General features: G+C 38.3%; 1 protein-coding gene across 1 annotated transcript in view; it reads left to right on the forward strand.

Moving 5' to 3' along the window:
- Nucleotides 1-6: 6 nt before the first annotated feature.
- Nucleotides 7-25,771, forward strand: part of ACVR2A (activin A receptor type 2A) — a 66,874-nt gene continuing 41,109 nt past the window's right edge. The window contains exon 1 of the mRNA XM_009643422.2: nt 7-98. Within this exon, the coding sequence (XP_009641717.2) occupies nt 44-98 (55 nt within the window). The 5' untranslated portion in view covers nt 7-43. The remainder of the gene's footprint in view (nt 99-25,771) is intronic.

The following is a 25,771-nucleotide window of genomic DNA, read 5'->3' on the forward strand; positions in this document are numbered from 1 at the left end:
CTGGATACTTAAAGTCACTTAAATGTTTTAACAGCATTGGAAAATGGGAGCTGCTACTAAGTTGGCGTTCGCTGTTTTTCTTATATCTTGTTCTTCAGGTAAGTGAATGGTCTTGGTTTTGTTCCTTTGAATGTCAGGCTTTGGGGTCAGCACTTGAAAGCGTGAGGTAACTGTCGATGAGCGTGAAGGAGATCCAGTTCTGTTTTTCAGGTGACAAGTGTTTGGGGATGGCAGGGACTAAAGGTAGAAGCTGTTTTCATCGTTATTCTTAAAAATGTCTATAACATGAGCACTTCAGCTGCGTGCAGCGCTTGGATTTCAGATCGTGTGGAACCGATGTGGAGACATAACCACCTAGTGTCACATACAGTAATCTGGCAATGCAATTATTAGTGTTTCACGGTGGGGTTTTCTTTTTTGAGTAAGAATAATGCAGCTGAAATACTCTTTAACTTCAATCGGATCTCTTATTCCGGCCCATTCACTGGGAATGGCGACCTTCATTAATGCTTGGTTAGGTTAGAAAAGGTACTGCTCTGAAAGCATTAGCTTGTCCTTTAATGATAGGGAGGGGTGTATGCTTGTGTAGATGTATGCCCAGAATTATGCTGAAAAGCCAGACTTTAAGTTTGTAGACAATAATTTGAAACACTTTGTATTTTGCTGCTCAGTTGTCACTGCCTTGTAGTGCAAAAAAAGCTACGATTTTTCTCTTTAAAACTGTAGAAGTTGGGTTTCGAATGCCAGCTCTGAGTCTTGCCCGAGAATTGAGCGGGGTGTGAGGACTTCCCAAGCTTCTTCAGGAAGAAAATGGTTGTGGTAGCAACCAGTGGTTGGGGGAACTGTTGGTACATTTCTGCTTGAAGCTCCATCAGTCTCACAAGAAACCTTGTGATGAGCTGTGTAAGGGATCTAATACTTGTTTATGTGGCAAGCCTGGCACTTTCTGCTTATGCTTTGAATGCATATATGGTCCCCTGTGTAGGTTTAGACACACTTTTTGGCTTTTTTGCACAGTGCGCAAAGGTATACTTGTTTATCAGTCTGAAAGCTAGCAGACAAGTGCTCAGCTTTTCGGTGTAACCGGTGTAAGGGAGTAATGAGACGCGTATTAACAATGCCTTTTAAAATTTCAGTGTTATAATGTACAGGATTTTGCTGAACAGGACGTTTTCTTGTGGTTAGTAAATGGATAGTCTAGTCTTGTGTCTGTAGCAGTATTGATCAATTCCGCGTGCACTAAATGTGCTGTGAAATGGCGAGCACTGCCAGAAATAAACCAAATAAAAAAAATCCTTTCTGTTTTAACCAGATAAATAACAGAGCAGGATAAGGACAGACAGAGGTTTGGGATTTCTTTTTTTTTTTTTTTTTTTTTTAAGGCTATACCATACCATTTATTCCTCCCTTGAAACAAAACACAGTTTCTTCTGGCAGCTTTGTCTTGCAGTAGAAAATGTGTCTTTCATCTTTTCTTAATACCTTATTTTTAAGTTACTTGAGCAACAGTCCTCTTAATTCAGGAATATTTTCTGTTGGGAAACTTTTTGTCCCCCCCTCACTGACAGTTTCTGAAAGACTTGGTGCCATCTGCTCTTCATGTCTGTCTGTCCCTTCTACCTCCTTCTATGAAGATCTTTTTGCCTAGAGCATGGGATGGTGATCTTGTTGACATTACCTATCCTACTTACTAAAAAGAACAGTTAAGCAACAAAAGCCGTCTTTTCTTTAGCATTTCTTGGTAAGGTAAAAGGAATGTTTCTCTTGCCTGTGAAGATAGGATTAATCTTCGCTAAAAGAGCAGGAAACTGGCTGCAATTTGGATTGTTTCTCATGTTAATGACATTGTTTTGGTGGTTATTCCAGTATTAGGCATTGACTGTTCTGGTATTTAACAATTATTAAACTATTTTCTACTCACCTAAAATTTTAGCGTTTCTGCAGTCCTGGTATAGGTCTAAAAATAAATAAATTCAACAGTAAGCTTTTGTTTTTACGATCAAAATTATAATCTCATGTAAGCTTTTAGCACGAAGTACAGGCATGTTGATGAGTAGTGTTTCTTCTCTTAACTGTGACTTGTTTCAGTTTAAAATCATACCTGATCAATTGACTCTAGCATCATTGTCAGAAGAAGTCATTTCTTTTCCAGTCTTTAGTCTGAAATAAAGTCTGCCCAGGTTATATATTTAAGAATTTTGGCAACGGTTGAAGAAATCCTAGAGTTTAGGTGTGAAGACACCTGGTTTGTCTTTCTGCGGTATACAGTCTCCAGCTACTCTGAGTGTGTGTGTCGGGCAGCGGGAGCATTGGTTTTCTGTATTTATTAATTTATTTTTATATGCAACTATTTTCTGCAGTTGTTTACACAACCAATTAATATTAGTGTTCTTTAAATAGATGAAAATGTGGGATTTATTTTTTTTTTCTACGTGGTGGGTGTGGAAGTGGTGTTTAGGTTGAAGGTATTTTATTGTACTATCCATAAACTGCTGTATGAAATCCTGCAAATGTAATGCAAATGGATAGGGATTTCCAGTGAATGAGATCTAATAATCTTTGCTAAGGGAGTGAAAATATTTTCCCTTTGTGACTAAGTTGTTTGAAAAAGAGCATCTGTGTTATGATACTATGCTTTAAAATATTTGTAGATGCTTGGATAAAAGTGGGTGTAGGTTTGCACCTATTTGTACTAATTCAAGAGAATGAGATGAATGCGTATTAACTAAACATAAAAACAGAGTGCCCAGGTCAAGGTTCTCCATGTGCCTGCTAATACACTTTTTATATAAATCTGTCTGTATTTTTGGTTTCAATAAAGAACAGAGGATCCTGAAGTGATAGTAAAATACTTATGAACAATTCAATGTGCTTCCGGGGCCTCTCACATAGGTGAGGCAAGATTGTAGGTGAGCTTAAAAAAGAAAAATAGTAAATGAAATAGCTTTGTTCATCAAAGAAGACTTCTCTTTAGATACTGTCTATGTTCTCCCCTCCCCCAAGGAAGGGTGTTTGTGTCCTGTAGTTTTCATGATTGCTGAATTACGCTTTATGAACTTTCAGGAACAGAGAATGTATACTTTTATAATTTTCTGTGGTCTTTCAGAATATATGCCCTATGCAGCTGAAAACGTGGGACATGTTGAAGTAGCAGATTGTCTTTAACCAGAATGTTCTGCTGTGGGTGCTATAGTTTTAACATCTCATGGTTCCTTCTGTTAGTCTTGCACTCCGTATCTCCTAAACCATCATTTCTTCTCTCCTGAGCTATCTGCTCTGTCTTTGGTACTTGGGCAGTCCATCATTGAAGTAGTTCTGTAGCTTTAAGTGTCTTACAGGAGACAAGACCCATATTTGTTAAAGTGCACTTCTCGATTCGTGCTAAAAATCACCTGAGCAAAAGAAAGCACATCGGCAAAGTCTTGATCCTCTCTTTTTTTTTTTTTTCCTAATGCTAGATCATTCTCAAGCCACTCAGAAGGTCTTGAGTAAGTTTGTTAAAGGAAATGGCATGTTAAAGATATCTTTGTAGGTGAAGAAGCATTTTCACTGCATGGGGAATGTTTTCTTCTTTGATTGCTATTTTATTCTTCTCCTGTATTGCACTGATTATTCTCAGGGGAAATTATTTTTTTAACTTTGTTTCCCCCCTCCCAAAAAAAAAAAAAATCTAGATAGAACTGTAAAGCCAAAGATACTGCTACAGCTTCAGAAGCTGAACGGTTAGGTGTTGTGAAGGAATTGAGGGGTGGGAGGTCAGACTTTTTTCTCTAATTTTACTAGTGTAACTTTTTTTTTTTTTTGGACTGTCCTTTCATTATTGATTTGGTGACACTTGAAAATCCTGCCGAAGGTTTAGGAGTATCGTTTGTGAAATTGTCTCTGCTGGTATGTTCTCTGTAAGCTGTCTGTGATTGTGGTTGAACTCTAATCGCTTTATTGCACAGGCAGAGCAATAAAACACTTCAGACTTAGAACTGCTTTTAAAGTAAAATCTTGCTCAAGATTCCTTTTTTATGTGTACACTTTTTTGTATTAAGCGTGTTATCCTTGGGCAATGCCCCAGCACTCTTAAAGTTGCTGTTGAGAGCAGGGCTTGTAAACCTACTTAATATTGTTTTCAAGCATAGGTATGTTTACATAGATGTAAATGTTACATAGTTTACAAAGTTTCATGGCTCCAGGTTGATGTTACAACTTTGATTACACATCAAAATTCTGTTACTAATTCTATGTACTCTGTTAATACTTAACAAAAGTTACAAACCCTAAATCTGGGTTATGAAAAATAGCTGTGCTTGTGCTAATGCAAGATTAGAACGTGTAAGCGTAGTTCTAGTTAGAACTCTGCTTGACAAATGTTTCTGGAGAGATGTTGCTGTCGTGGGTTTATTTGCGTGTCTACCCTTCAGGCACAAGTCTTTTCTCAGAGAAAAAGCTTAAATAAGTTTGTCTTTAAATGCTGGGTGCTATGTAAGTTGGCGGGGGGAGGTGTTCTGTGTGAGGGGAAAGCTGGTTTTCTGCTATATGGGGGTGCAAGAAGGTAATTACTGCTATCACGAATAATAGTTTTCAGCTTGGTTTTAATGTAGAGTATTTGAATGCCATTTCTCTTTTCTTTTTCCCCCCACCCTTCTGGAATTTGGGGCTGAAAGTCTTTAGGTGATGGGTTCAGATGATTTGCAAATGAGGATAGATAAATACTGTTATTTTTTTCCCCTACTTAAAAACTAATGATGTGACAAAAATTATCCTCTATAGATAAACAGAGAGGGGGGGAAAAAAAGCAACTCCAATGTTTTTCATTCTTACTGATTCTACCTTCTTTTCCAACTCCTATAGCTTATTTCTCTTTGAAATTGGAATACAGTTCTATTTCAAATCATCATTATGAAGTTTGCATATATAGTGTCTGGATCTCTTAAAAGACGGCAGTAGCGTTTTCTTTAGTCACAAATATGGTGGACACAGTATGCAAAAGTAGTCTTTTAGAGACCTATATATATGATTTGGAGGTGAGATATAGCAAGTCCTGGGTACTTACCCTTGGGAAATCATCTGGAGAATGGAATAGCCATTATAACATGGGCTGTAAGAAGATAGAGGTTGACAAGGATTGTGGAAGAGATTTCTTGGTGAAGGGGAGATGCATTTCCACCACTTAATTAACAGAAAGCAGATTAATGCAAATGTCTGCTTTAGCTGGTTGGTAGAATACATGGTCTGTTAGCTATCTGATGTTCCTGAAAATGAGAACTCTTTAAAAAGATCAAGAAAATTACGAATTTTACAGCCAAGTTCTTGTGTGATGAAATCGTAATGTGTTTTTGTTGCCTTGGTGCTTAAAATTCAGCATATCTTATTTCCTGTTATTTCCATATGGAAATTGAAGTGTTATTGGATGCCAGTGACTTTATGTGGCATCACTTATCTTCTCTCCCCTACACTGTCTTGTGTGGTAGTGAAGGGGTTTTTTTTTGTAGAAACAGTTTGTGACTACAGTGCCAAACAGCAGAGCATATTTAGGCTTAATCCCACAGAAAATGAATATGTACTGCGATATTGTTTACATTGCATATCTTTGTGGCTAAGAATCCCAAATGTATGTTAGATGTGTCAAATACTTCAATTGTTGGGGGAAAGAGAGCAGAGGAGGGTTTCTCTACTGCGCTAATTGTTGCTAAGGCACCATTCCTTAATAGTTTCATAATAAAGTAACCCTTGAAGAGAACAGTCAACATTCATGGATTTCTTCTGAATTTCCTAGTTAAAGCTGTAACTGGAAGCAAGTAGTTTGGCTAGGAAAAAAAAAATAGACAATTCGCTTACTAACTGGAGGCATAAATCTTTGGTTATGTGGTTAGAGGTATTTGAAAAACACTTGGAAATGAGGGAAGCATTTGTGGGAAGACTACCTGTTCCTGCAGCCAGAAGCAGCTGGAGGTAGCACTGGTATTGTTGGTAGGGTGGGACCCACCGAGGCTGGGTATTGGAGTCGTGAAGTATTTCTCTGTACCCACCTCTAGATAGGTGCTGTCATAAAAAACTGAATTACTTTAGATAGTTCACCTTCTCTTTTTATCTTTTCTTTCTTAACTTCTGTTCCACGGTTCCCCCAAATTAATCCCATTTTCAGACTCGCAATCAAAGAAGGGTGAGCAGGATGGTAGCCTTTACCTCGCTGTCTTTGGAACTTTCTTTGTGGTGGTCCTCCTAATGAACTGTGCCGCTCTTGCTTTCAGGCAGAAACTTCGTTATGGAGAAAATGAGCAAGTGACGTACTTAGAATTGTGTTGATGCCAGCAAAGGTCCGAGTGACAGCTGTGTAACCTAAAATCTTGGTGATTTTACAACATAGCAGTGGAAGAACAGGAATGTTTGTGTATATTGCCGACTCAATGTGTCAGTGAGGGTGGCTTTTTTTTTTTGAGGATAAATTAAGGATTGCTGAATTCTAAAAACTTCCTTGTAGAAGTGCTGGTATTCTTGGATTCTACTAGTATTTCTGGTTAAATTGGTACAAGATAATCTGTTTCAATCAGGACGTAGAGTCAGTCCAAAATCGTCATTAATCTCAATGTTTTTCTTGAGTTGTTCACTGAGAAGGCTTGTTAGTAACTATAAAACTACATTGACTTGGCCTCCATATGATGTTGAATACCTTTAGTTGGCAGGAAGGCTACGTGTTGTTAAAGTAATTTAAATGGCTAGATATCACCTTTCGAGATTCCTTATTTTGTTAAGGTATAATTTCTGTTTCTAAGGATTTATGTGAAGCTGTAATTAGGTGGTAATTCAATTCAAAATGCTGAAACCAGAATGTAATTAAAAGCAAACCCCTATATACTCTTAACTGCGATGGGCATGTAAGAAATGCCAAAATAATTTTTTTTTTATTTTAGAACTCTTGTATTACATGAGGGAAACATAGTTAGTGAATTGAACTGACTGAAAGGCAAGATACCTGGGAAGAATCAGCATTTTACAAATGCTAGATCTTAGCTAAAATGAAAAACAAGACTATTTCTCAAGTTCTTTTGTCTTCTGAACTGTGAGATAGTTATCAACTAAGCTGAAATTAAGAAAACAAACATTGTATTTTGCGTTTACAAACAGTAGGTATTGCTTTCTAATCTAGTTGTGCTGTGCACCTAAATTAGGCTTGTTCTCACAGTTGGAAAGATTCCACTGTCTCTAACGATGACAGCAAACGAGTGAAGTTTTACTGTTTTAATTGTTAACATTGACACAGTTTAAAGATAATACCTGAAAGGTTACTTATGAATCCAATTTCATTTAAAGGTTTTGTTTTCAGCAAGTGTCTGTATAATTATTTTTAAAACGGGGAATAAGAATCTATATTGCTCAGAATTTTGTTGCTTTTCTATAGCTTTAACTCTTTGTGTCTTCCATTCCTAAATAGAATGCGTTCAATGTATTGTTTCACCAAAAGAGAGTCAAGCTTTAGAACTCGGGTTGTAAAATTTCTTGTGGCGGATTGACTTTTTAAGTTGGATGGTATGTCCATCCTTTTTAGAAATGGAGAAGGAAGAAAGTTGTTAAAAACATTTAGGATATAATTTCTGTATTTTCTGAAAGATACCAAAATTTTTATGAGGGTAAGTCGACATGCAGTTTTCATTCTGGAAAAAATGGAAAAGGGTAAGGCAACTCAGTGATTTTTAAATTTGTTTTATTTTTAATATGATTGACTGTAGATCTGAAGAATGTTTTAAGAGATGGTCTGTGGCTTGTCTCTCTTGACTGTTTCGAAACTTCTTGGTGAAATGAGGCTGCAGAGTTGAACACAAATGCTGTTTTAACTACCAGTGCAGTCCTGATAACTGCTTTAGCTTGTGCCAACTGGTGTCTAATGAGATGACAGGCAAGCACAGTTTGAGGGGTAGTGCAGGCAGGAGGCCAGTGCCAGGAGGCAGCACAGTCAAGACTGTACCAGAATTCCTGCAGCTTCAGCACTTCAGTATGCCCTCATCTTGCATCTGAGAGCATGGAGTATATACCAGCAGTATGCTCTGAAAGCGCCGTGATGATTTCTACTGGGTTAAAACTTAGCTTTTGCATTGTTTTGGATGTCCAAACTGAAAAACTGTCCCACTTACCAAAAAAAACCCAACCCAAACCACACAACAAAAGACAAACAAACCAACCCATAACCTGCTTTGGGGCCAGAAGAATGTCACATGGAGCCAGGAGGAGGAGGCCCGTGGTCAAGCGCTGTGTGGAATGGACACGCTTAGTCTGTGACATGTTGCCAAAGGGCCAGTGAACAGTCCCTGGGCCTGTTGGGATCTGCAGGATAGATACATGCTTTGAAGAAAAAACGCCTGCTTCTTGTTTAAACATTATTTCTTTTTTTAGATGAGTATTGAAAGTTTTGATGCAGGAACAGTGCAGTTGGTAGTTACTGTAGTCTTGCAGTCTACCTGTTTCTTCATGTCATTTCGTAATAATGGCTCTGAATAGAAATGGTAGTTTCCTATTTGAAATTACTTCTTAAAAATGTAGAAGTATAGATTGATTCGGGCCATCAGGAGATCTTTTCCAGTGTCACACTCAGAGTGGTGTATTGTCCACCGAACCTTCAGGTTCTTCTCAGCAGAGCTGCTGCCTAGTCTGACAGTGACTGCTTGTACTGATGCAGAGGGTGCTCCATCTGTAGGATCAGGACTTTACGTTTGTCCTTGTTGCATCTCATGAGGTTCCTGTTGGCCCACTCCTCTACTCTGTCTGGGTGCTCCTGAGGGACATTCCTGCCGTTGAGCTCCCTACCCTCTGGCATTGTCTGCAGACTCGCGAGGTGCCTTACACCACGCCATCCATAAGGTATGAAGCAGGATGGGTCCTAGGGCCCAAGTACCTCTTGGGGGACTCTGCTTGTGATACTTTGCATCCCGCTATGGATATCTTCCTTACGTGAGTGCTTCTATTCCAACCACGTGCTGGCTGTATCTTGAGCTTTATTTGCTAGCTCACATAGCTGATTTTAACTTCGTTTCAGCAGCTTCCTTCCTTCTGGTGGTTTTCAAACTTGTGATTTGGAGGGGGGGGGTTGTGACTGAAGCTGTAATATCATGACATTATTTTTTCAGGTTCAGCATTCTTACCTCATCTAGATAACGCTAATCTCTAGTCTTTAAAAACTGCCTGAACGATCATAGTGATCTTTATTCTGTCAGCTATATTTTGAATACTAAGATTTCAATATCAGCCTGTAAGTTGAAATTTAATCTGTTTTTAAAATCTATTTTTAAATACAGCCAATCATTTTATCAAGCCTTCTAACACGAAAAACTGTTTCCTTCTAGGAATTTTGGGGAAGATCCACATAAACAGGGAAGTGGTTTAATTTTGTTGTTCAGTTATAGTGTTAAGTGCGTGAGACAAAATTAAACTTTGCAGTAAGTAACTGTTAATTTTAGAAATTTTTGGTAGTGTTTGTCAGTAGAGGGTACAGATAGTTCTCTTTAGCTCATAGCAATTACATGAGGGAAGTTTTCTTTAAATATTTCCATGTGTCAGGGTTGAAAAGCATTTAGGTTGTGAAAGGTGCAAAAATTCTAAATTGCACACAATTGGTTGAATTACTGTACTTTTTATAAAAAATCAGCTTGTCTATTTTTCATCATTTATAAGGCTACTTTAAAAGTAGCAGAGAGACAAGAGGTTAAGTATTTTCATTTTAACTTTCTGATCTTTAATTCTGGAAAGGGTCTGTTTTGCAAATTATTCCTAGGCATAATGGTATTTCATTAAATTTAACACAAAGCCTGTCAAAAAGGTGCTCTTAAAAATGTAATGGTTTGATGAGATTTTGTTTAACTTCAGGTTGTTGCACATGTTGGGGCAGAACAGACCCCAACAATTTAAGCCTTACCTAACCTTGCCCATTTGGAATAATACAGATTAGTCTGTATGTGCCATCTATGTACTAAGAGCAGGATTTGGAACCATGAATAATTTGTGAGAAGATTATGTAAAACCACAAGATGGTTTTGCTCACATTCCTGCCCCCAAATAAATTCACCCGTTCCCAAATAAAAACACCACCACCAAACTCAGCAGCGAGGAGAGAGTTACTGGAAAACGCCCTATGGAAAAAACCCCAAACCCAAAACCTCGACAATTTGGTGGAAGTCTTCTGTTTCTGTTCACTTGACAAAATACTGAATCGCATCCTGTTAGGTCAGAGGGTTTCAAAGAAGCCAAGAGTGCTCAGGTCCTGCCTTTTATTTTGTTGGAAATGGAGTGGATCCCTCATGAAATATCTTGATGCTCCAGGGTGCAGTTGGGTGCAATACTTTTCCAGTGGCTTAAAAACATTCTGATGGATGGCAAATAAAGCAAAATCCATTTCAGTTGGCTTTTGTGTCCTCTAAATGAGGGAACTGTGCTTTTGACAAATTGAACTTAAATCCCCCTTTCATCTCCCCCAAATTATGTGCAATTATTTCTGTCAAGTATTACTTTTTAAAACAAATTTTACAATTTTTTTTAAAAAGATAGTTGGAATAATTCAGAAAATGCACTTGAATGCTGTTTGGACCTATGGCAACACGTGCTCTGGAGGTTTTGTTTGAGGAAGGGAGAAGTTTTCTCCTGTCCCTTACCCTGTTGTGTCCTGCCACACTGTGTGAGGGCAGAAACATTTGCTTTTTTCTAGCATCCCTCAATATACCAGCTATGTGCTTTTGAAGACACCTACACAGAGGCTGTACAGTAGGTAATTTGCACAAAAAAAAAAAAAAAAAAAATCTGTAATCCAGCTCTGCAAATTTGGAACAAGTATGATTGGAAGGAGAATCATCTGTGGCATATCCTAAGGAGAACTACCTTCTAATGACCTGCCATGAGGATTCAGCCATAAAACAAATTCAGTTTTTCTTGTTTGGGTGTTGTTTGGTTTTTTTGTTTGGTTGGTTTTTTTAAATCTTGAGTCTAAAGCCTGATGAGAGTATGTACCAAAAGTGATGGTATTGGTGGTACTCTAACAACGTGTGAGAACAGAAATGGAATAATCCTTGGATTTTATGTAATCAATGATGAGTAATGATTCTAGATATTGGTGAAACATCTTATTTTACAATTTTGGAAGGAGAATGGCTGCTGTTAGTGGGATAAGCTTTTTAGTGGCAATTGATGAAGATTTTTTGAAACCTTTCTTTGCCAAAACATTTCTTTGGAAATTTAGTAATCCCAGAAGTTTTTCCTCTCCCCATGATTATGAATACTTTGGTGTCAGAAGCTGTTTCGTTCAGAGTGAAGTTGAGGAATGGTATCTGTGTAGAAAACCTATTGGCACTTTTTTTTTTTTACTTCAGCATAATCGCGTTGGTCAAAGTATGAAGCTTCTTTCAACAAGTACGTCAACTCAGCCAGTTAATCTTGCCAGCTGAGTGCTAGCAGTGTATGAGAGAAGAGGTAAATGACATGTCCCCATCTCTTCATATGTAAGAGTAAAAAAATGTGTGTTTGAATTTGGTTTTGATAGACTTTTGGGATATTTACATGCTGACAAAGTATCTTCTGGGGGAGCTTCACTTGACCATCTGAACTCTTCTCCCCACTGTCCTCCTTCTAGCTAAAGTCAGTCTAACTTTTTTCTAGGACAGAAGCTTGTTTGCAGCCTCAGTGCTTGTTTGAGAAATCCATCATTCAAGCATGGGCTGACACATTCACCGTGCAGTGGGTCGTAGACTTTGATAGGAACTCTTGGAACGTTACTAATAAACTGCAAAATCCTTGTTGCGCATAACAAACAAGTTGAGTGTCTAGCATGTGTCAGATTTTGCTTGGTCGATGGTATCATTAGACAGGATATTCAAGCAGAAAAAGTAATTTTGAAACAGAGGTTCAGTAATGACATAGAGTCTTAGAAGTAAGTCAGCAAAGTGCATGCATTTTAATTGTTCCTTCAGTAGTTCAGCCAGCTTCATAAAACAGCCTGTTAGCTTCTACTTGTCCAAAAGGGTTAGTTGAGTTGCACCTATTGTTAAGGAGACAGCCGGTATCTTTTAGTGTAGCTGCTCAGGGCAGCTTGTCCTTCTTTAATCAAAGCCGGGGGGGGGTTTCCTTCTGTTGAGCAGGCCCTGGTTCTCTGTGTGGTGGAAAGTTATGCACGGTAAGAAGTGAAGCCTTTCCATTCCCCAGGCATTTTTGAAGTGTCATTACTTAAAATTTCTCTTGTATGGCACTTTTGTATTACATTTCTACCTTTAAGCCAGCTTCTTTATTTGACGTAGTATGAAGAAGACTTTACAAATTATACATAGTGAAAAATACTACATCATAGAGTCCTTCCAGCATTGGTGTCTTGTAGTACTGTCAGCTTTATGTGGGGTATTTACAAAAAACTGGTAGGAGAACTGGGAGACTGGTGGTTCCTCTTCTCTGTATCTTCTTCCTCATCCACATACCCACTTCATGGTGAAGTTACTTTTTGGTGTTCGTTCAGCCCTCTCATAAACCAGCCCTTGTGGCTGGCTGACATTGTGCTGGGCTGATTCAGTTTGCTAAACCAGCAAAAGTGACTTGAAAAAAACCAGCAAGTAGCTTTCTGCAGGCAGTATCAAATGAGGGCAAGGGTTGGGTTAAAAGATGATGGGAGCAAGGGAAAATAACACCTCAGAGATGCTGAATAGAGCTGTTACATATTAGGTAAGAAAGGAAAAATGACAAAAATAATTATAATTTTTAATAAGGTCCATCTTTAAAAAGAACTTGCTTCTCTTTTTCAGAGTGGTTCTGAGGATCTCAGTGCATGCCTGGTGTCGCAGGATTTTTTTCTCTTCCCTTGCTTTTTAAATACCTTCATGTCGCGTTATTCTCCAGGGGCCCTAAATTACACATTTCCAGGCAGAACGGCAGGCTGCTGCCTGTTGCAACATTGCTCTAAACAGCACCTTTGCTTATCCTCCATTTCACTGGTATGGATGTATGAGGCTTGCATATGAGAAAGAGCAGGAATCTGGTGGTGAAACGTTTTTGTTGTCATCATCCACTTAAGCAGCACCCTCTTCTGTTGTACCTGTGGATATTTCACAGGTAGGAGAAGGCAAAGTTCCCATATTTATGGAGAGCATGTCACAAACTGGTAGAGCTGGAACCTGATTCAAAGGAATAGGTGATAAAATTCACTTCTGTCTCCCAGGTTCCCAGGTGGGAACTAAATAGGAGGCTCAGACTGATATAATGGACTGTAAAATCCAGTTACATCCAAGTTTAAGAAAACAATTTGGAAAGACTATTTGCAACATAATCTTACTAGTGTCTGATTTGTGGTACTCAAATTTTAACCACAAATTGTCCTAGAGACTTATTCTGAGCAGGTAGGCATAAAAGTTTATGCAAATACTCTGGGGAAAAAAAACAGATTCAAGCAGAGAATAGTCAGCACTTGCAGATCTACAAGTGATGGGGGAAGAATGTAGGAGAGGTCTTTAAACAAACCTCATTTGATAATGCCTGAACGTACTGAATACAAAGCTAAATACAGCATCAATAATCATGTTTACAGAAAATAGCTGATCTGGTGATTTTTACCTATCAGCTAAACAGCCATGTAGCAATTATGCCCAGGATTCCCATCTCCCCAGCCTGAGAGGACTCCATCTCGTGAGCATCTCCTGTTTTCCAGGGGAGCATGTACAAACCAGGCTACTTACCAGGAGCTTGCCACGGTGTTACCATTACGAATAGCAGTGTCTCTAAGGCAGATGAGCGAGGCGATGGAACCAGGGCAGTCAGGAGTGCAGAGCAGTAATCCAGTGTCATTGAATTGACAAAAGCCATAAACCAGGGAAATCTTCCAGGCAGCAGGGCATGCTTCCTGAGAGAAAAGCTGTGGTGCTCTGACAAGTCAGGGTGAGATCGTGGTACTTACAGTTCAGCTGCCAACCAAGTCTTTGGGGCACCTACCTAAACTCATCAGCCTTTTCTTAGACTCTAGTGTGCAGTAAGCCTCAGGCTTTTCTTAGGCTTTGTTCAGACTTCGTGTTGCTTTTAACCTTCCCTGAAACTCTACATGAGGACTTCTATATTACAATCCAAGCATCGGCAGCAAAAGTGAGAGATGTATTAGTCTCCAGTAGCAATGTTCTGAAATGCAGAATAAAACATGACTAGAAATCCAGATCCATTTCAGAAGCATGGAGGAATCTCAGCTTAGGTGTTAGATGAAATTTGTCATCTTTCTGTATCTCTTCCCAGCCATGGTCTTCCCCAGCTTAGCCCAAAACCTGTCTCCCTTTTAGGGAAGAAAGAAGCTAATGTTCCAGGGCTCAGGCTGTTGTTGCCAGCATCCTGCTCATTTGGCTCCTTCCAATTAACTATGACGTTTTAAGTTGTTTTCTGCTCAAACAAGTCAGAATGTTTAAGCCCTTTCTTCCCTGAGGTGATGGCTTCTGCTGGGGGCATCTAGGTTAACGCAAGGCTTACTGCCACCAGAAAGTAGAGGCCTAAATCTACATAGTTTTTCTTTTCTGTCCACCTTCCCTCTAGTGAGGCTGTTCATCCTTCTTCTGGGAGCATAATGTTCCTTATTTACCTTTGCCAGCACACCTTTCTATTGAACTCAACAAAATCTCCCCCAGTCCCCAGAAGGGTTTGTTTATTTGTTGCTGGATTAGTTTTCTGGAATTTTTAGGCACTAAAATGTTTTATGGAGAAGTCTAGTAAGTTCTGGAGGAAGGACAAGATACTGGCAGTGGAAGCAGAGAGACAGATAAGGTGCTAGTGAGACCCCTGGCTCTTACACTCTTCATATTCTTTTCCAAGCAGATGCAGAACACTACACGCAGAAAGCACATTACATCTTTTTATTAGAGTTGTCTTCAGCCAGCTTGGCACATTGGAACACCTTATTTGTACGAGAAAGGAGGCAAGAGCCCCAGTGGGATTGATGTGGGCTGCTGTAGAGTTGCAGCCGCAGAGAAGCTGAGGCAAATGCAAGTGCATGACTCTCAAATTCCCTGGTCAGATAGCTTCAGCCCATTGTGGAATCTTAAATGCTCTGAGGCTGACAGTGTAATTGAAGCCTGGGCCCCCTCTTCCAAACTGCTGAGCTTTTATACAGAAAGCTTTTATGCAGAATTTCCAGTAGCTGCCTTCTACTGGAGAGTGAACTCTTCTTATGCATTGCTTCAGGAAAAAAAAAAATGGTAATCTAAGTGGATGGCCTCAAGCCTGGGAAGGCTGGACTGGATGGAGGCATCAAGTCTAGAAATTTAACTTCTGTGGGCAGGAACTTCTCTTCATGCTCTGGTTCCCTGTTGATTTGCTTAGGGCAGCTCTCTGCTCTATAGTTGTGAGCCCCGTATTCCTCCACTGACTGTACAGGGAACCTGGGTACCTAAGTTCATGGCATCACCAATCTTGGTATTTCTGCATAAATATTGCTGTAGTCAAATAAACAACGTAAGGAAAGAAACAAAGGCAGTGTGAAAGTTACATCCACCTTAACCATAGAACGTTACTGTTAAATATATTCAAGGTGAAGGTAGGTGTCGGTCTCTTGTTCAATTGGTTCTTCAAGAAAGCTTTTGTTCTAAGGAAGGTATCTCAAAAGCCTAAGCTTCCCTGTTTGTCTCTAAAACACCAGTCTTGCTGCTCCTAAGAGTGCCGCACAGGCAAGCTGAGTCACTGGTACTGCTTGGCCACCGATTTACCAAATTATCTGTTGACCCTGTTGACTGTCTGTATTTTCCTGTCAATATTAGCGATACAGCTTTTTATGTAATATTTAAATACTCATTGACTAGTGCGGAAGAAACACCGTGAACCAGCAAGACGTGAGAATTCTCCCGTAACTTTTTTTTGTTTCAATTTTGAAGCTTTGGTGTTCTTCTGGACTGCCAGGAGAATTTATTGCTGAATGAATTCTTTACTTGTGACAAGAGAAACACCTGTTTCTGCCAGAGCAGAAGCACTGCTCCGTCAAAGGCAACATCTGGTAGTATAAGCCCTTAAACTTCTGTTTATGACCTGTCCCTTTCTGTGTAAGATACTCCAAGCACAGTTTTGGAAGTTCTCTTGAGAAAGTATTGGCGTAATGGGGATTGCTGGCTATCTCAGAGAAAACACAGCACTAGAAATACATCATCGTTCTGTCCATTACCTTGATACCTGCAGAGGCTTTATTTTATTGTTAAAGAAATGCGTCCCCTTGGATGTTGACTTTTTTTTTTTAATGACTAGGAATAGAAAGTTACATGTGAGCATATATATATATATATAACTTAATCTAAACAATGTAAACAGCTTGAAATCTGTTTAGTTGTTTTCTGTTCTTGCAGAAGTGTCCTAAGAATTCCAAGCATCAGAGTGGAGGATTCAGTTTTTAAGCATCATTTTCTTTTAAATCAGGTTGGGAATTTGAAGTTAATAGCCTAGGTACAAGTACTTAGCAGTAATTTCTCCATCCCAATCCATGCCAATGTACTACCTCTGATTAACTATGGAAATGCATTTAGGGATGCCTTTTGGACCTGAGTACCTTGATAACTTGACTTTTCTTCCTGTTCAGCCTGCTGGCCAGCTGCTTCATATCAATTCCAGTGAAGTGGTTGATGAAGGTTCTTTAAACAGAAAAAGTACATTTACTAATGATGGGTAATTAAACTGTAGAACTCACTGTTTCAGAACACGCAGAAATAAAAAATGGTTTCACAGATGGACAAATTCAGGGAGGATGGTTTGTCCAGTGGTGCTTAAACTTGGTCTGGATGGAATCTCCGGATCAAATAATTCCTGATTACTGAATACTCCTGCCAAAAGCCTTTAGTTAAACCTACAGTTAATGATGTCTGATGCTTTTGGAACGTTTTCCTCCAAAGGATATTTCTGATGAAAATTAGGCAAACCTGCTGTTTTTTCCTGCATGTGTTCTTAATACTGAGCCAGCACCTTAATACCCAAGTGGCGTAGAACAGTTCATGAAAGATAACTACCATGGGAACACATTTGTTTTCTCATCTCTTCCAAACAGGAGAAAAGTTCTGGCCTCAGTGTTTGCACTTGGGAGTTTTTGTACGTGTAGGTCTTTGAGAGGGCAACACTGAAGAAGTATTCCTTGCCCTCCAGACTCCCTCTTGCATCCCGCCTGATCTTGTGTAACTACTGACTCCTGCGGAGAAGGGAGTGGTGCTCCCCTCCCTAGGACGAGTTTCCGCAGCCTGCCTTGTGCTGGACCCAGCACTTGTGTGGCAGAAGGGAGGGAGTTGAATCAGCAGTTACAATCTTGTGCAAAGTTCACTTTGCTTCCACTTACCATATGGTTTCGAAAAGTCAAATCGTCGCTCGTGTTGTAGTTGTGATTCTGTAGTTGTTTCTTTTGCATAGTCCTGCAAGAGTGTTCTTTGGGGCATGAAGGGGATCAGAGGGTGCAAATAAGGCAGGTTCTGAGCAGTTAAGTCTGTGGTGGTAGGTTCGTAGGAAGTGCTGCGTAGTTAACCTGCCTCTGAGAGTTTGTACTATCGATCCTAGGCAGGGTTAATGTCTGAATTCTCTCAGACTCTGCATGTTTGAAGCATGCAGCGTCAGCATGTTCAGTATAACGTGCTGCTTGCTTTAAACTTGCATAGTCTGGCTGCCTTTAGTCATAGTGGCAATGAAGATGTTGCAAATGACACAGGCTAATCCAAAGAAAGTACCCAGGGTTCTTTTTCAGTTGCTCTGATGTGTTGAATCTTGTATCATCAATGTTGCTTGAGTGAAATAGCTCAAAACTAGTTCATGTACAATAATACAGGCTGTGACTTGTACTCCTGATTGAGGTGTAGGTATCATTTCCCTGATCCTAAGAATCACATTTTAGAATATTTTGTTGAAAATTCAGGTTTTCTAGTTACCTCACCTAGATCACTGACGATCTGGAAAGATCCTTCATCCTTTGTACTGTGTGCGGCTCTTGAGGTGGGTATTTGGAGAGTTCTGTTGCCAGCTTTGTCAAAGCTTTCGTTGACCCAGAGTAGTCTAGGCTAGACTTGCTTTTCAAAATGCTGTGAAACCAGAAACTCAGGATAATTACTTAGTATTAGCCCATGGTACAGTCCATAAAGAGATATTTCTTTGCCTCTTGCTTACCTGCCTTCACATGCGGTGGGTCGAATGCTATTTCTAAGGAATCCTGTGAGAAACTGGCATTATTGTAAGCAACCAGCTAACTTCTACCATGGCTTAAAGTATAGATTGGGAAGTTCTGGTGAATCTGTGCTTATTAGAGAGTGACTTTAATAGGCACAATTATAACTTAAACTTCTTTATATAATCTTTTGTGCAGCATAACTGAAAATGTCTTTTTTCCTCTGCTAATGAAAGTGTCTGATATTCTGCTAATTCCTTAGGAGTGTTGTTGAAGACCTCTAAGCAGATAACCTGTCTGGCAGGTGCTCTCAGAAATCATCTAGTGGAGTATACCTACAGTCGTTTTTGTCCTCTTATCTTTGATAGGCAGGAGAGATTGGTACTGTTGCCTCTGGGCAGGGGGGTACGTGTGGAAAACTTGTTGAAGGAACCCTGCTTGAGACTTCTATTAGTGTGGAGTTTTAGTCATCAAATTTAAGACTGGTGCTTTGTCAAAGTGAGCAGAGGCTTTTTAACATAGGAATAACATTTGTGTTCTGGCTTTCACTGTGTTCTTGAATAAGAAGAATAAGGTCAACATCATATCCTAAAGTGCCTTCAGGATTTCAGGTCAATAGATGTCGTTCTCTTAATTGTTATCTAAATTTAGAAGACAAATTAACTTCTTGTAGCAAGTGTGGTACTTTTACCTGAAAGCTTTTGTTTGTGGTGTTGTTTTCTTCTATCACATCCGTGATTAATCTGTGGACTTCTGGATTTCTTTTTTCTACTCACAGCTTGATGAGAAGTGTCAAAACCTGAGTTGCCTTTATATAGCCATAGTGTCATTTCTCCTGGGTTACGTGGTTAATTCCTTATTCCACCAAGAAAGCAGAATAGTAGTTCTTACCTGTGAGCGAGGGTAGCTTTGCCACGTGAATTTGTAATACAAAATGTGCATCTGTGAGATTGGTTTAGTGAACTGTAGTTCTTTCATGTCAAGTTCCTTAGGTGGAAGGGGCACCTGCCCCATGTCTGTAGACTTAGAGGTTCCAAACAGTAAAGCCTGGTTTCTCAAGGGAACGGCAAAGAGGTCTGGGGGAAGAAGCCGCAATGACAGCCTTGAACATGAAACGGCCAAGGCAGCAGGTATCTGTAAGTTCAACAGGATGGCGGGCTGGTATCGGTGATGGGCTGGGTAGAATTACTACCAAATATGCTTGAATTGTTAAATACTTTACATAAATAGGTTACTGTGCAGTTGAACTCTACAAGAGTTGAGGTTTTTTCCTTCTTTTCAGAAACTTTCAATGGTTAAAATGTTCTTGAGATTTCTGAGGATGATACATATTAGTGGCATAGCCATATATTCATTCTGACATGAGGAAAAAAAACATAATAAAAATTGAAGTTTATATAGCTGCAGTATGATAGAAACTAAATTTTGTTTCTAGGTACAAACAAAAAATAGTCTGTCTAATTTTACTTATTCTATCAAATCTATCTAATTAAAATTAAATACAGTAAAAACTTTTGTGGCCAAAACTAATCCCATGGTTTTGAAGACAAATAGACAAACTCTGAGAAAGTCTCTGCGTGATCTTTCAGTACTTTGATTTCCTACTCTACTTAAATACTTTTTTTTTTTTTTTAACTTACAATAATGTGGCAGAATCCATCAGATAAGCAAACTGAACAATTGGCCAGAAAAGAGCATTGCCTTAGTGGGGCACTACAAGGTGGCCCAGTTAAATAACAGAACGCCACCATGCTTTATTTCTTGTACACTCACTGCATATGCCAGTCCACTCTGCTTTTGTTTGATGCTTTTTGCCACCAGCCTGCTGCCCTGGCAGCTTTGCAGAACTCTCCTGCTACCTCTGTCTTCTCTTCCTGAGGAACTGATAAACTTGAACCATAGTATATTAGGATATTTCACAGAGTGCTCTGTTTGCCACAGGTGTAGGAGTCTCAAAAGGTGTGCAGAATATCCCTTTGTTAAGCTGCATTTTTTTTAGGTTAAGTTAGCCTTAAAAAAAGAAATCTGTTGTCAGTAGGACTAAAGATAGGTAATTCTTTAAATAGATCATAGGCAAATGAACTACAGAAATACTGCAGAGCTTTAGGATGCTACTGCTCCTGCATGTGCAAGAAGAATAAAACCCAGGTCCTTGCTATATTCACTTCAATGAAATGTTGACTACTTGCGTGCCAGATAATATTACTGTGGCATTGGTGAGATTATTGCTGAAAAAAGTCTATTTTGAAGTCTTGACTTTAAAAGTGAAGTCGACAAATTGGGAAGCGTTCAGGAAAAAAAAGACCTTCAAGAATAATCTTTTTTGTGTACAAATCTGTTATTGAGGGGCTAAGAAATCTCAATCAGTTTAAGAAACAGCATGATGACTGGCAATTATCTACAATGAGAAGGGATTTCTGACCTTAAAGGTGTTAGACTATAAATATTAAAAATCGGTATTTGCAGTGAATCCTGATGGTGAGATTATGTACAGTGTCCATTTTTAACTGAGAAATTTAACACTGAATAAGAATCATACATTTTGAATTGGCTGCTGCATTTCATTAGATTTCCTGTGGGTTGTGGGGTGGTTTAAAAAGTTTGAGCTTCATGCAGAAGTTACTGGTTGCAGTTCTTTGCTCCTGCGGGTCTGAAATGTTGTAAATTTTCACAGCTGTTGCCTCAGGTTTGTAAGATGATGGGTTTTTTTGGTTTTTTTTTTTTTGGTGGGTATGTCTCTTCTGGGCTTTTGTTGAAGGGTAGATCATACGAAAATTTTGACAGAAGGGAAAACTTTAATGCAAGACACTTACTAAAAGAAATTCAATGATTGCTCGTGAGTATACAAAACCGTAAGTGAGAATGGACCAGAACATCAGCAGAATAAACAAAAGTACACAAGGCATAGATTATTTTTGTATTAAAGGATATGTATTAAATCACATAGATATTCTATGCGTATATATGCACCACTTCTCCAATTTTTAATTCCCCTTAAGAAATGTAGGAAGAAGATAATTTTTTAATAGAAAAAAAAAATTAAAAACCTGATTATTTATATTCCCAAGTCATTTCCCAAAGCTAGTTTAAGAAAGGTGTGTACAGAAAATATCTTACACTGTATTGCTGCCTGCTGAGTTACAGTCTTAAATGAAGAAGAGCAAATCAGAACTGAATTAAATATTTGGAGAATTCCAATTTTATACCAGCAGTGCAAAAATAATGCTGTTGCTGTTCAGTTCGTTTCCTTACCAATGCTTTCTTCTGTCCTTACGCCCCCAAATCCTTTATCCAGGGAACTATGCAAGTATATTTAAAATTACATTACCATATTTCAAAGTCAACATAATAGCTTTGTAATCAGTGATAAATATCTAATTTAAAGAGAATTAAAAACGCTTGTCATATGAGCATATGATTTTTAAGTAAAAGTTGTTTCTGCTTGCTTAGGAGGTGATAAGATTGTAGACTAAATGTGATTAATGTTCTTTGCAGATGTTGCTTTATATGCTTAGGCTTTCAGAAGTAAAGCAGTCTAGACTGTCTGTCTGCATTCTCCTACAGCTTTGATCTTGATTAAAACTCGTTGTATTACATTTATCATCTTCCTTTCTTGAATGCCAGAAAATATCTTAACTGGTTTTTTTGTATGTATATATGTTTATATAGAAAGATACTAAGTATCATCTTTGAGTACAGTAAAAATTACACATTTGGCTATGTTCAGCAAGTAGCAAAAATTGCAGCTTGAAAGCCTTAAAACTATCACTTGGCTTACTTCAGATACAGCTGATGTTATTCAAAATGTGAATCAGGTTAACATTTTAAGTGCTCTTTTCCCTCCTGTTGGATATACATCTAAAGATAGGTGGTGGCTTCTTTGATCTTCTTGCTGCAGTCATCTATATTTCTGTCAGGGCTGATATTAGTGATCTGTTAATACCTGTTTCATTCTACTAAATCAAGATTATTTTTTTTTTTATTTTTTTTTTCCTGACCACCACCCTTGCAAACTCAGGGTGATTGAGCGCGACTGCTTCAAGGGGTGCAGAGGGATCAAACACAGCAGTGACACGTATAGTACCCGACTAGAATAAAATTTATCAGGGACTGGTATGTGCCCACTCTGTGGCAGAGCAAAAGATTGGAAAGCGGTGAGCTTCTCAAGTCTTTGTCTCGTTATTAAATCTTTCGCTGGTTTAGGAGATGATCAGGTCCTCACTTGTGCGCACCAAGTACAACTGGAATGATTTGTCAAGATTTGGAATAATCAGATTTTCTGTTCATTTGCTTATTTATCAATTGAAGGTTGTATAGGTCTGATTTCAGAACTTGGTATGTTTTATGGGGAAGTTTTTAGTGAAGGGAATCCTTCTAATACTAATGAACTATCTGATGGTCAGTCAGTAAACCATTTTGGGTAGGTCCATTAAATATTAAAGTAGATGGGGTTTATTTTCTATTATAACTTTTGTTGTTGCTGCCACTGAGTGTTTTATGTCAGTCTGTTGGTTAGAGTTGTTTATGAAATGTTTGTAGCTTCTAGACCACAGTGGTGTATTAAATCCGAGTTTGGGAACATGACTCCATGTACTCATCAAGTACCCAAAACGGATGGAGAAGTAACTAGATAATGAGTTAATACTTAGCTCTCATAAAACACTTGTAAATCCATTATAGGAGGCAGCAAGTTATGCGTTGCTCTGTACTTTGCCATTGCCTAATTTTTTTCCAAGCCTTAACTATACCATGCTAAAACTGTTTTGGTTTTGTTGTGTCTTGGCAATGATACGTGGTTGATTTTTTTTTCTTTTTTAAATTCTGTAACAAAATTTAATATTTTTATATTCGAGCATGGCTGTCGTTATGGAGATCTGTAATCTTGCCTGAATGTTGACATAGCTATCGGGGAAAATTAATTAAAATAAAATATTTGAATACAAGTCTCACACAGCAAGTCTGGATTCCCCCTGTTTTAAAAGCGTTACCCAGTACATAATTGATGTACTGGCTGAACCGGAGTTGCCGTTTTAAACGTAGGTACTTAAGTAGCTGAGAACTGTGTAGGGCTCCCTTACATAGGCCTGGGCTCCCTGAGAGTAATTTCTTAATAAAATGCTGGTAAATTATCTTAATACTCTGAATTAGCATATTGAAAAGTTAACACTAAAAATTTTATACAACATCTTGTAACAAATGGATTTTTAAGGCTTTCTTGCAAAGTTAAATCAAGCAAAACTGGCTTAATTGAAAACTTTAAGGCAATTTTTTCATTGATTTGCATGCTATAAACATCTTTAAATAGTTTAGGATTATTGTACTGTGTCAGACACGGGCTCCACAATCAGGGTATGTAGTATCGAAATTCAGCTTGATCATGTGTTACTAAACATGTGATTTGAAAAACTTGCTGCTACTGGATTTTTTGGTTTTAGCATGTGGTTTTGAACACTTTTCGTAACAAACATACAGTGAAGCATGGTCCTGTTGACTTCTGGTTTACTAAGCATAACTGCGTAGCTCTTAATAAATCAAATTACATTTTTATTTATTAAATTTTTAGGTGTTTAAAGCCTTTAAAACATGCCTTCAGTATCTTCATACTTAGAGATAATTCCAGCAATAATCTTGAGTTTCTAAAAGGTCTTTTGCACTTAAAGTGAGACATTGTAGATTGACATAAAATTTTTATTATTCATACATAAATGTTTTGCGTTTTTTTCCTTAGTTGGATTTTTTCCAAATTACTTGATGTTGGTATATTATATACATACAATCTTCCAAATAGTTCTATTTGTGTGTTTTAGGGAATACAAATATACAATTTACAGATTACCAGAATTGAACTGGTATTCACTCTAATACGGGAAAAGGGGGTGATTCCATACTGTTCTTCTATATTTTCCAGTGTGTAAGTTAAATTAGGGCAATTTAGAAGCATTTTTCTGTTGGAAGAATAACAGCCATTTTCATCCATTTCGGAATTTCTTCTGAGAAGACTTTCTGGAGAGATTAATATTTCTCTTGCCACTTTGAGGGCCAAACTATAGAAGCATGTGCATAATTACCACACAAGAAACAGTTGTGGTGTTTATTTGGAGTTAGCTCGTGTATCACTGCGCTCTGACGGTATTTCAAAGGTCTGCCTTGCTTCATTCTGAACATCAAACAGCCTTAGAAAAGGCGCTTTTTTTCCACCCCCCTTAAGGAAAACACTGAACAATGAAAACGTAGACTATTTGTAAGTGCTTGTAGGCAGGTAGGAGAAATAAAGCCACTATCTTGGGTTACTTTTGTATTGATTTAATTCTCATGTTAGATCAATGCTCATTTATTTAAGACAGCTGTTGCAGCAGTTGCTGCATTGAACTATTCTAATGACAATAAATGTGCTGGCTGTCCAAAATGCCGCATATTCTTAAAGTCACTACTGCAAAGTTGCACTCTAGAACACTGGTAAGAGTTTCATAAAAGTACTTTCAAATTGTTCCCTCTTCCAGTCAGTTATTCTTAAAGCTTTGATGACAAACACAAAATAATGAGTTAAGTTTCAAAATGTGGTATCCTGACTTAATAACCTCCTTCTGGTTTTGCAATACTTCCTTTTTGGATTTGTACTTCTAGTTGTCAATCTTGCTTTTTTTTTAGATACAATTAGTAATAATAAAAAATGACTAGTGGATAGCAAAATCTGGTTCATGAGAACCCATACAGATTTAAAAAAAAAAATGGAGCAGAGGAATAGACTAATATTGAGGTTTATTAGGAAATTGCTTTGTTGTTCCACTGCTTTTTTTTTCATCTTGCTGTGAAACTTAAATACTTGAAGTTTTTGACAGTTTACCAGTCACTTGTATCAGAAGTTACTCTACATAACAACTGGCATAACAGTGATTTCTAGTGAAATTCTGTCAGGGCTCTCTTCCTGAGGGAAAGCTCACTTTGTGCAGTATCTTTAGAGCATGGGAAGATGACGATGGGGATGAAAAGTAGTAAAAGTATACAAATTGTGAGCATTACATATAGTGAAATGTTTACTTAATGAAGAGTCAGTAAGATAGTTGGACTCTGGATTTTTCTGACCTTTGCTAGAAAATAAGTCCAGAACTAGGTAGTTCATACAAAAAAAATCTTGGTATGCCTCTCTTCCATCCTTTAGCTGGTATCCAGATCATCCTTGCTGAAGATGAATTTGTGGTGGACAAAGAGTCGAGGTGCTGTTGAAGTTCTGTGTAGCTGGAACTGCCTGTGCTGTTGTGTTTGGAGCTTGAGACTTGACTTAGCAGCTTGAACGCAAGAAAAGTATGTGCTTGCCGTATCAACAGTGTTCTTGTCCATAAAAATATGGGTTGTTTCAAGCTATGTGCATGGGAATTTTGACATCATCTTCAGATTTACAGTCAGATACAGCGAGCAAAATAAGGCAGCCTGAGAGGGGACAAATAGAAAATCCATTTCGAGTGACAGCCAGTTTCGCTAGAGGTAGAGAGGCAGTTTTTGCTGTATTTTTTAATATAATGAATACCAATTTCAGAACATGAAGACACAAATTTTAAAATTCTTTCAGTGTAGAAAAGGTTTGGAATTTTATATAAATAGGACTGGACAGTAGAAATGGAATTAAACAGAAACAGCAAAGTTTAAGGTTATGCAGATTTTCTTGCTTTAGGAAGA

This window comes from Egretta garzetta, unplaced genomic scaffold, assembly GCF_000687185.1.
Source record: "Egretta garzetta isolate BGI_Z169 unplaced genomic scaffold, ASM68718v1 scaffold208, whole genome shotgun sequence".
Classification (NCBI taxonomy): Eukaryota; Metazoa; Chordata; class Aves; order Pelecaniformes; family Ardeidae; genus Egretta; species Egretta garzetta.